We start from the raw sequence: 11,958 nt of genomic DNA on the forward strand, positions 1-11,958 counted from the left end.
TATTGTCTGAGCTGTTCAGACCAGGATTCAAGATACTTACTGGCTGATGCCAAGGAAAGGACTAGAGTATGTGGTACACTGTGCAGTCTTGAAGGAATGCCCCTTTTAAAGTGGCCTTTACCCTGTACTTGTAAGATGCATTGCAGTTCTAATGTTCTCGATTGCCAACAATCCATCCATATGTATTTAAGAACAAAACTGGGAAAATGCAGACAGTTAGGTTATGCCCTCATTTTGGCAGTTGCAATGCATTTTAAATGAGTAATGGGCAGCATATGAGATGAAGCCTGCTTATCTTCCTTCTACAAACGTAAGACACTTTTCAGGCCCTTCATAAACTTGGCCTATAACTTTTAAAATCACTTTTGTCCATATGACTGCACGGCAAGCTTGGAAGATGTGACATCCTTCATTCCCATTATGAAGGTTACAGGGTTCTGAGATAACAGTGTGTGCGCACATCAGTGCCAAGGTTCCTGATCACTCAAGTTAAATGATATATCTAAAGGCCATGGGAGGCATTGGTTACACTTCTCAATGTTCTGGGTGATGTGTGTGTCTTTTTTAACCTCATGTTCCAGAAATTCATGGATCTTTGTCTGGACTTGTAGAGTTTAAAAGATAGCTCTTGAAGAAGATCTGTTAGGGTGGACTACTGTCCACAAAATATTTTATTTATACATACAGTTCTTCACTATCAGGGTAACATTAAAGTTGTTTGTAATGAATAGAACAAGAAATGTGTGGTTGTCCATTTGTTTTAAGAAGAAACTATTTTTTATTTTATTTTTTAATATGCTATATCAGGGGTCCTCAAACTTTTTCACCAGGGGGCCAGCTGAAAAGTAGAGGTGCTCGACGCAGGCCGGAAAGGTGGTATCAGCAGGGCTCATGGGCCAGAGCGGGGGCGGGGCATGTGGGCGCTGAGGCGGGAGAGCGCCATGCAGCGGCTTGCTCGCTTGGAGATTGTTTTCTCCAAGTGAGTCCAAAAGGATCTCCACGCGAGCAAGCCACCGCCTCCCCTCGTGGGGGGCAAGGCGGGCATGCACATGGTGTGCGGGCACGCACGCAGCGCGTTGTAAACCTCTGAGGCGGGGCTGATAAATGGGCATGGCAGGCCAGTTCCGGCCCCCGGGCCGTAATTTGAGGACCCATGTACTGTAGTATACATGACCTAGTTGTCAGCCCTATTCTAAACAGAATATTTTTCCAAAACCAAAGCCTTAGATTTTGTTCATGGTTAGAAGCATTGAACCGGGTACAGGGTATTTACAAACTTTATGCAAATTCCTTCCAGTTTCTTGCATGTCTGCCAATGCACTTTCTCCTCAGACTTCAGAAACTTTTGACAGTATTGGGTTGTCCATTTTTGGAGGTTGGAAGGCAGCTGTTATAAATTGGTGTAAATTGGTGTCCTGCAACAGCAAGGGGTTGGACACAATGGACTTCACAGCTCTTTTCAACTCTGCTATTCTATGATTCTATGAAAAATCTCTAATGCTAAATGCTGATCTAATGTCCTTCTTTCTCATCCCAGCCTCTTTTTCTGAACGAGTAAGAAACATGTCACCTGATGAGATCAAAATCCCCGCAGAACCCCCAGGCAGATGTTCAAACCACTTACAAGTGAGTCTTTTCATTTTTCATTTTTTATTCTATTCCTTACCACCATCAGAGATGATGCATCTCTTGCTCTTGACTTTAGTTTAAGATTTCACAAAATTTGCTGCATTTCCTGCTTGCTTATTTTGCCCCAGCCTTGTAAACAGATTTAAGCTTATATGTTCACCATGCTATTGACCTCACTTATTGGAACTCTGCAAATGAAATAGATCTGGATCTGAAGAACCACAACAAAGCTTTTCTTTCCCGGTGCAGCCCTTGCCAGGCCTCTGAAAAGCCACCCCTAGAAGACTTAGACTCTCTCAGATGGCATGCATTGTGGCAGGTGGCGCTGAAGCTGAAGGAGGGAAGATGTGATGGAAACTGAGGCTTCCTTCTCTGTCTGTCTAAGAGAGAAGTAGTACTCCCAAGTGGAAGTGCCCATTACTCACACAAGGATTATCAGTATTAAAGCCCATGTCTTGTCTGCATTCAGGTTTTTTTATTAGGAGTCTTTCCCCAGATAAGTCTAAAAATGTGTAAGTTTGAAATGTAAGTCTGTGATGTAATTACAACAACCACTTTGGTATCTGGTACAAGTTGGCCATCTCTAATGGTAATGCTACTCATCCAGCAGTACCATGAACATGGCAGCATGACTTCCAAATGGTGGGGAAGTGTTGACATACAACTCCTAAGTGTCTGCTTCATTCATTTTGCATATCACTTGGGAAGGAGGAGCTTCATCAGTGTCAGTGGTACCTCTTCATCTTATTTCTGGGCCAGCCTTTGTCTTTTTGCTGTGAGTTTACAGCCCCTGGTCCTATGACTCACAATTGGCATACTAGAAGCACACAAAGAGGTTGCTGTTGGTTGTGTACACATGGTAATGTTGAATTGCAGGCAATACTTTTCTCAGTAGAAAGTTTGTGACAGAATTAAGGGTGGATACTTGTCTGAAAGACCTACTTAGGTGTCATTTAAAAGCAGCAGAGGGTGGATGGCTTCAAGATGCTGCTGTAGTTATCCATATGGGCACAATATATCTAGCAGTCATCTGGTGCAATTTTGAAGATTCTTGCTGCATTAAGAGGTTTTAAAATGGTTTTTGGAAGACAATACCTGGACAGGCTAGGTATCACAATACAGAATTAAATGTATAGGAAAGCTCATTAATTTTCCACTTTCAAAAAACATGTTTAGCACAAACAAGAATGAGCAGCATTAATACATTATTAATGATAATTAATAACTGATTGAGGAAGTGCCTCCAGCATTATCTGTGGTGTGAATGGAATCATATTACTTCCAAATACACCAAGCCGCAGAGCTCACAATAAGCAGTTCACAACCCTCTTTGCTGAATGAACTTTTTAAGATGGAGAATGTAAATTTCATATTAAATGATCTAAAAAAACATTTCAAATCCATATAGCCAACCCTGCATACAGTTAAAGGAAGTATTTATTGCCTTTTGGTTAAACTGTTCCAGGCAGCAGCAGCTGAATTCCTTCTCCACCTACGTATGCCTATAAATAAAACACATGAGTTTTGTTCTTAAAATCAGGCAGTTAGCAAATTAATTTGGGATACCATTGGTATCATTTTAGAGAACAGTGTAAATACTTAAAACTTAATCCTCCCTCCAGTGATTGAGTGGGGATGAGAAAATGCCAACAGGCATTATCAACCTAGAGCTGTATGTATTCTGCTCCCAATAAACCAGTCTTGCTGCTTGCGGAAGCCAATTAACTGCGGTCATGCTGCCCTTTCGGCAGTGCTGCCTCATCCTTCAGTATCTGAATTTGACAAACAAAGAAGGGCTAACTGCTGGACAGGTGCAGACAACAAAGTGATCAATAATGATTGCAAAGAAGGTGTAGAATGATGATTGCAGTCTGTAAAACATTCAGAAGCCAGGTGAAGCCCTAGAATGCAATAAAACCTCTTCCCTGTTTGTTAGGTGCTTCCTGGCACACATTTGTCACTAAGAGGGCATGAGAAATACAGTATTTTAGTGCAAGGATCTGAAGAAAGCTCTTTTACATGTGTGCATTTTCTAATGTTTCAGCTCTCTTCAAGTAGAACTGTTGCATGCTGCACAGTTAAAATGTAAAACTACCTTTCTGCAGAATTTCAGGTCCAGTTCAGATACTCCCAAACATACTAGGTGCTAGTTCCATCTTTTCTTTTGGTCCACACCCCCACATGGTTAGTTTACTATTGATTGCATTCACAAAATGAATCTTAAATATGAAACTTCAGTTGTTAACAATGCTTTGACAGTGTACTGGCTTGGTTCTGCAAGTATCACCTTATACATTAGAAATGTCTTTGAGTCTATTACAGAAGTGGTCTTCTCTATTAAAATTTGAGGAGTGGCATAGATTTATCCATTTGTCATCAAGAAATTGTTCCAGTCGTATAGAAGTAAACCAAGCTTTTAACCCTATATCAGACATCTCAGCCAAAATTGTAGCAGCAACATGAAGTCGTGTTGTATAAAACTTAATTGGTGCAGCCACATTTTTGAGACTAAGGGAAGATCTCTGCCCAAGAGCATGTTATATTGGATAAAAGTTGCATTAGATGCTTTATTACACTGTTACTTAACATTTGATAGGCAGTGAAATTAATTTGAAATGGAAATTTTTCTTCTGCTTTATCCATTCAATTTTCACTGAGCTTTTGCTTGGCAAACAGTGCAGACATAATAGATTAAATCTAATTCTGATATTCTGCTGATAGAAGCAGGAGCTGAACCTGGTGGGGTGATTCCCCCCACCCCCACCACCACATACAACCTGTGTCTTCAAAGTCTGAAAGTCTGGAAATTTCTGTTAAGATGACATTGGATTTAAGCCATAAGGAACCCAATGTTCAAGTTGAAGTGCCCTGTAATATACTACACTGCTGTTCCTAGCTTCTCTCAGTTGCATTCCTGCATAAGACCTCTTCATATTTTATAGCAATTGACATTTTCAATTTGAGTTCTTCAAGTGCTGTTAAATTCTATACAAATCAAATTTTAAGATCTCTGATTTTGCAAAATTGCTCAGAAGACTTTGCTCACTTCTATATTAGTCTGGTACATAGCCTTGTTTTCCTGGCCTGGAAAACTGACACTTCAGGGCCTGCAAAATATTTTAAGAGTTGTGTTGTACTGTACATAGTAAGTATTATAAGTCAGATCCATTGATCTCTAACTTTTCCTACTTATAATCCCAGTACATCACCTGGAACTTAATGTCTTCTGTGAAATTATGGGGTGTGTGTGTGTTTTCTCTAATAGGATTCGTGGTGGTGACAGTTGTAGAAGTCGGCTTGGTCCTGATCATACCACATAGCATAGAATATGACATCCATTGAAAAAGGCTGCTAGTTCTGTCATGGTGGGAACAGGAGCTCTCCTGTCTTTAATATCATCAATCATATGCATTCTGGTGAAAGACAGAAACTTTTACAAAGGGGTGTGGTTCCCAGTAATTCAAAACTACTAGTAGAGAGCAACTTGTGTTTCCTTCCAATGATACTTCACTGTTCTTTCAGTATAAATTTGTTTGAATATTCTCATTCATTAGTACTGATTCTATGACCCTTTTATATGTAGGACAAGATACAAAAGTTATACGAGAGAAAGATAAAAGAAGGCATGGACATGAACTATATTATTCAAAGGAAGAAAGAGTTCCGCAACCCCAGGTGAGAATCTTTGTGGGGATACATACTTAGTATATTACCAAGTTCAAAGCACTGGTCACACCAAATGTCCTGCAAGCCACATAAAGCCTTGAAATGTTGCTAGCAGCGTAAAACTCCCAGTTAAAGTTTCTAGAATCATGCAACTAAATATAATAGAGTGATGGCAAAGTACACTGGAAATGTGGATCCCAAACAAGAATCTGAATATATATAAATAGGAAAGAAATCTTGGGGTATGTATGTATGTATGTATGTATGTATTTAGGTATTTTTACCCCATCCAATACCCAGTGGGTCTCATGATGCCTTACAGTTCAAATCCCATAAATACATAGATACCCAAATAATAGAAATGATCCACAAGCTGAGCATAAAAACATAGTTAAAATTAAACATTACAAGTACAGAAGAATAAAAAGGTCTTGACCTGGCCCGAAAAGCATTATTATGTTGGCGCCAGGTGGACCCCTCTGGGGAGCGCATTCCATAGCCGGGACACCACCACAGAGAAGGCCCTCTGAGTATGTTCCCTCCTAACCAGTTCAAGGAGGATTCCCGGAGAAGGGCCTCTGCTGCAGTTCTTAACGGGCGGGTGGGCATGTAGGGAAAAAGGTGTTCCTTTAGGTATCCTGGTCCCAAGCCATTTAGGGCTTTATAGGTCAGTACCAGCACCTTAAATTGTTGTGATGCACAGCTCAATGAAAATGTCAATCTAATGTGCAGGTGCTTGAAAAATGCAAGCTCCACATTGGGCATAATTCGGAATTATGTTTTCCACGGGCAGCTGTTGACCATTGTATAAACATAATTATGGACTAGATGGAGCCTTGGCCTGATCTGCATAGCTCTCCTTATATTTTTAATATTGATTAAATTTATGTGAAATTTCATTGATTGGAGTGAAGGTGGCAGAATTTCTTCCCTTCAGCTGGCAGTTCTTAGTAAAACATCAGAGCCATGTAACATCTATAAGCTGTGGCTTGACATATGGTCACCCACAAAAGATTGAGGATTCTTCACAATTGCACTAGGTTCAAGTAAGCAATTCACAAAGGCTAATAGACATGAGAAGGTCTTTGAGAGTACTGTTAAAGTACACAATATTAATTTGGAGCATTAACATTTCCAGCAGAGAGAATAAAAGCTGATAACCAAGAACCACATCATTCATACATGCTACACAAACTAAGTGGACATAGAATTGCACATAATGTCCAGTTTGACTCTTAGTTCTCACTGTGATGATAAATCTCTTTTTGAACTGTACCACTTCAGGGCAGGGCCTTACCTGATTTTGAATGCTCTCGCCCCGATAATAAAATTCTTACCCCTACAATAACAATATTCCCTGGGCATAACAAACTAGAAGAGCATGTTTTCCATACCATGCTGGCTTTCAGTATGCAGGGAATATTTCAGTGCCAGATTGCACTGGCACTGTTAGATTTGAATAGCCAACTAAACGAACTCTAGAAATAATATATTGGCGTGCTTTATTTCAGCATCTATGAGAAATTGATCCAGTATTGTGCTATTGATGAACTTGGTACAAATTATCCCAAGGTAAGTTGATGAAATAACATTTTCATGAGATTAGTTCATTACAACTTCTGGACTCTTCCTTCTCATTTTGACTGTGAAAACAGGCTCTTGCCATGTAGGCTGGTGGATGAAATAGCCTGCTAAAGAGGGGCAACTTCCTATCTTGTGTCTTAGGATACTGTCTGTTATGACCTAAAGTAGTAGCAGTTGCAGTGTTGCAGTATATTATTTGATATATTGCTAAAAGTGAAGGAAGAGCTCTTTCTATCTAAACATGGATCTAGCACCATCTCAACAAGCTGTTACAGGATTGGGAATATGTGACCCTCCAAAGGTGGTTGGATTGCAGTTCTTATCAAGCATAGCCAATGTTGATGGATAATGAAAGCTGTAGTCCAACAATACCTGGAAGGGCACACATTTTCCATCCCTTCTCTGTTGGTATTTTGAGTCACATATCCCAATGGTTGTTTTGAACCAGGTGTCCAAAAAACAAAAAAACAAACACCACCCTTGAACTCTTTCAGAGAGTTTAAAATTTGAAAAGGATAGGACCTGATCCAGATTTTTAGACAATCCTCTCCAGTGACTCCTTTATCTAAGACCACTAGTCCTTTGAACGTACTATCCCTCTAGCAGCACCATCTTTCTTGCCCCTTTAAATTCTGGTTGTTAGAATAATGGTGCAGGGTCTGTAAACTTTTTTTTAAAAGCTGGAATATAGAATCAGCCAGTTCTTTTATCAAATTTCACTATATTTTATGTTTATACCTGTGTAACAGGACTCTTTTTTCCTTTTCTCATTTAGGACATGTTTGATCCTCATGGATGGTCTGAAGATTCCTACTATGAAGCACTAGGTAGTCAGACTTCCTTTTTGATACCCTTTTTGGTATTTGTGAATGATACTGGAACTTTAGCAGTTGCTTAGCTAAAGCTATATATTTGTGTGGTGTGTTTACTCTAAGCAGCTCAGTGCAATATAGGAGTAATACCATTTCCTCTGTCGGACCAGGAGGAAATTGCAGCATGCAAGTTATACTCTGTGGAGTGCATGTTTTAATGGAAAGGCCTTTACTCTGGAAATATTACTTTGGGAAGCAAAAACAATTCCTACTCTATAATAGCTTCTTAAATGCTGCACTGCTTTTATCCTGGGAAGCTGAAGCCAGTACTCAGAATTGATTCATGTTGTTGACTCTGTTACATGTACTTACTGTCTTGGGCCTCATTTCAGCAAAAGCACAGAAAATTGAAATGGACAAGCTGGAAAAGGCCAAGAAGGAGCGAACTAAGGTAGCCTTAGCTATTCTGGAATGCAGTGTTTGTTTACTTTTTCAGTGCCTCTTCTGATGAGCATAATGTATCTTCTCTTTTATGACTATTAATTAACCTTGTATTAGTCAGTTTGAACAAGTCAGAAATTTGTCTTGTTAAGCAAGAACATGAAGATTTCTTGTGATACTGCAAATGGATACTCAGTAATCTGATTTTTTTTTGCCTTGAAAACTTTTTAAGGAAATAATTCATTCCAGAATCATCCCATTCCTTTCCATCTAGAGCACAGTAACTAAATTAGTGAGACGTCAGTTAGTGTACGTTACCAAAGTAGTTAAGTCACATGAACTGCTGTATGAGATTTTACATGAGTATATAAGATTTTTCTAGCGGTAGACATTCCCGTGGCAAACATTTTGCCTTGATTCCTCTGCCTCTTTTGTTTTACTTCTGCACAGTAAAGTCTGCAGTTCTGCGGTTCTGTCTTCCTTCTCCCATGACTGTAGACTTTTTTAGGCATGTGATCAGACTGTTGTGGGGTTTTTTGTTGCTAGGTTGCCATCTGTAATGTAGAAGATGTGAGTTACACATGTAGAAACACGCATTGTAGAAGCTTCAGTCCTGCTATGTAATTGTTAAGGATCATGAGTTTCTAGTTTAAAGTCTCTTATGCTGATTAAGAAAGGAGCAAGATTTTTTCATCAGAAATGATATTACCTGAGTTTGAATGGTCATATTTGTGGTGTATATATACATGCAAAGATTTTCTGCCTCTTATTAATTTGTCATAACTGTGTTTCATTTACTGAATCTCTGATCTTTGAGAGTTGTCTGTCTTTGGCACATTTAACAAAGATATTGGCACATTTAACATTTATGCTGTGCTCCTAATTTAATTTAATGAGCATTGGGTATACAGAATGTGATTAATTCCTGTTCTTTTCTAGATTGAATTTGTAACAGGCACTAAGAAGGGGACAACAAATGCTCCATCTACAACCACTACAACAGCCAGCACTGCAGGTGGAGGTAAATTAAACTTCTTGGCATTGAATTTCTGTTGCATCCAAACTTGGAAAGCTACTTACTAGCCCATAGGTGCTGTGAAAATCCTCCTTAATATGCCCTACATCCTTTTTGACACTTAAAGGGAGGAAAACTGGTAATTGGTAGCTGAAAAATTTGCATCAAATTTTAGATTCTGCAGTAGGAAGGATTTGGTGAACAGAAAGCTTACATTCTGCTTCCAACATGAATAAGGATATCCATGCTAGTACATTATGCTCGTACGCTAGCAGAACCCACCACTAGTACAATGAGAAGCTGTAGCACTAAGAAACAAAAGTTAGTTTCCATAATGGGACAAGTCAGCAGAGCTTCCAGTAAGGAGCTTTGCTGGCTTCTCGTGTTACTGAAATGGATGTTTCGACTCATTTCCAAGGCTGCTCTGGGAAGTGCTAGTTCCTGTTTCACCTGCAGTCAGTCCTGTGAGCATGACAGTAACAGTGGGAGCAGAGACTGAATACTGCCAGATATAATCTTGCCTGTGGAATTCAAGTATTCTTAGGAAGAAATATAGCTTGAAAGATTCTGTGACAAAGGTTTGGGGGAAAGTTAGAGGATTTTTTTTTAATAGCAATTCCCTTGGACTTGATTGGAATTCTTTGGGAAAGGTCACAAAGCAAATTCTGCAGGTTGGTAGTGTTAGCTGTATTGATCAGTTTTTCTGTCAGTGAAGACAGAGGAGTACTTTGAAAACTGATCAGGAAATGCATGTGAATAAGGGATTCTCCCTTTAATGGAAAGGGCCATAGCTCATTGATGGAATGCATGCTTTGTATATCAAGGACCAAATTCAGTCCATGTCATCTCTAGAGTGGGCTGGGAAAGACCTCTGCCTAAAAGCCAGGAAAAGGCAACTTGGTGCTTTGCACATACTTTGTGTTAAACCCCCATCATCTCAGGCCATTGGCTGTGCTGATTGAGGCTGAAAAGAGCTATAGTCCAAATATCGGAACAGGACAAGATTGCATGTCTTTTGTGTGGGCAATATAAAGCTAGACAGACCTGCTGTATAAGGTCTCTATATAAGCCAGTTTCCTATGCTCCTGCCTATTAATTGTTCTAATCAGGGATCTTTCAAGGTTGGTCTTTCTGTAAAGGGCAAAGAAAGGTATAGGTGTATATATGGGGGTTCAACAGTTAAGGTGTTAAGCATAAGACAAATTGATAGTGGTAAGGGAATAGGATCTCAGTAGGCTCAATTTGCATAGCAGCAAGCTATATATAGTTTATTATATTGAAGTGCTTATTCTAAGCTTGCTTTGACTATATATCTACAACTATATGATACCAATATAGCATAAATAAATAGCTGTGGGGTTTCCAGTACAGTCAGATTGCCTTCCATCCTGAGCTGCATGCTGTTGTTGGGACTGCCTCACTTCAGAAAGCCAGTCTAAGAAGTACATGTTCCAAATATTTCTGCACATTAAGTATTCCTTGTGGGAAAACAGTATGTGAGATAGAAGGGTAGACTTGCAGAATCTTCTGTCTGACATAACTAGCCTTCCACTGGTAGGTACCTAATAATCTGGAGGGCTTGTTCAAGCATGTGCCTGGATCCCAGCAGCACATTAAAGTGCAGTAAGGTGGCCAAATGCCTCTTCATTAGATATGAAGAGTGAAAAGATCTTACCCAGCAAGAGTTAAAAGTTGTTATCTTTGCCTGTTCCATGCACAGATGCACAGAAGAGGAAAAGCAAGTGGGATTCTGCCATTCCCGTGACAACAATAGCTCAGCCCACCATCCTCACCACCACTGCAACGCTGCCAGCGGTTGTAACAGTCACCACCAGTGCCAGTGGCTCCAAAACAACAGTGATCTCTGCAGTTGGCACCATAGTGAAAAAGGCAAAGCAGTGACAGGTGCAGTGAAGAGACTAGACTTGACCCGAGAGAGTTTTCTTTTGATGTGCCAAAAGCACTGTTTTGGGAAGTAAAGGAGGGATGCCCTCCTTTGGCTGCAAAAAATGAAAAACTCTTGAAAAACGGACATGAGGAAGAGGAGTTGGCTATGCACGTTTGTAACAGAGCTCTGTATGGGAAGAAGCTCTTGGTCTTCATTGCTGGAACTGTCTCTTACGTTATGTGTGATACCATTCCAGTGTGTAAATTTTATTAAATGTTGTATTATATCAGCCACTGTCTTAGGGTACTTAAACTCTGTGCATTTGAGCGCTTTAAAAGACAGTGAGACTGTACTGAAGTCAATTGGTTGTATCCTAAACTATTCAATGCTGGGTAGGTTTTCATTGCTCTGCCTCCAGAAAATTATACACAAAGGTGACTTACTCGTTTTGCCTGCAGAAAATCTATTTGGCATTTGGGTAGATTGTACAGAACTCAGTTTCATGCTGGTCATCTTTTACATGTATGTGAATTGTCTGTGTGTAAACCCATTTCGGTCTAACCCTAATTTCTGGAATTGGGATAGAGAACTTGGAAATCAGAGATAAAATGGTGCAGATCAAGACTGAAGCTGTTGCTTAGCTTTTAGGAAAAGTTGGACTCTGCTGATGAGAAGACATTCATGAAAAAGGGAGCAGCAAATGGGGTTTGTAAAGAGTAATTATTTGTCAGGGTTTTATGTACCTATTTTAAATGCCCAAATAAATGTGTGATTGTGACATAGATGCTGAACTGTATATGTTTGTAGCAGTACTGTCATTTTCATCAATGTTAATGACAAAGCTATTATCAATTCAAATTTGTATAAGCTTTCTTACTTGTCTATCTGAACACCCTGAATATAAAAACCAAGTTTGGAAAGCA

General features: G+C 39.6%; 1 protein-coding gene across 3 annotated transcripts in view; it reads left to right on the forward strand.

Annotated features, from left to right (window-relative positions):
* The window catches only part of LOC123035528 (SAP30 binding protein), a 33,893-nt gene extending 21,935 nt beyond the window's left edge, over positions 1 to 11,958 (forward strand). For all 3 annotated transcript variants that reach the window (XM_044453842.1, XM_044453844.1, XM_044453843.1), the window contains 7 exons: positions 1,538 to 1,626; positions 5,213 to 5,304; positions 6,807 to 6,867; positions 7,655 to 7,706; positions 8,084 to 8,142; positions 9,072 to 9,153; positions 10,868 to 11,958. In XM_044453842.1, coding sequence (XP_044309777.1) covers positions 1,538 to 1,626; positions 5,213 to 5,304; positions 6,807 to 6,867; positions 7,655 to 7,706; positions 8,084 to 8,142; positions 9,072 to 9,153; positions 10,868 to 11,049 — 617 coding nt within the window. In that variant the 3' untranslated portion in view covers positions 11,050 to 11,958. The remainder of the gene's footprint in view (positions 1 to 1,537; positions 1,627 to 5,212; positions 5,305 to 6,806; positions 6,868 to 7,654; positions 7,707 to 8,083; positions 8,143 to 9,071; positions 9,154 to 10,867) is intronic.

The sequence above is a fragment of the Varanus komodoensis genome, unplaced genomic scaffold (assembly GCF_004798865.1).
Source record: "Varanus komodoensis strain SLA01 unplaced genomic scaffold, ASM479886v1 scaffold7_1, whole genome shotgun sequence".
In the NCBI taxonomy this organism is placed as follows: Eukaryota; Metazoa; Chordata; class Lepidosauria; order Squamata; family Varanidae; genus Varanus; species Varanus komodoensis.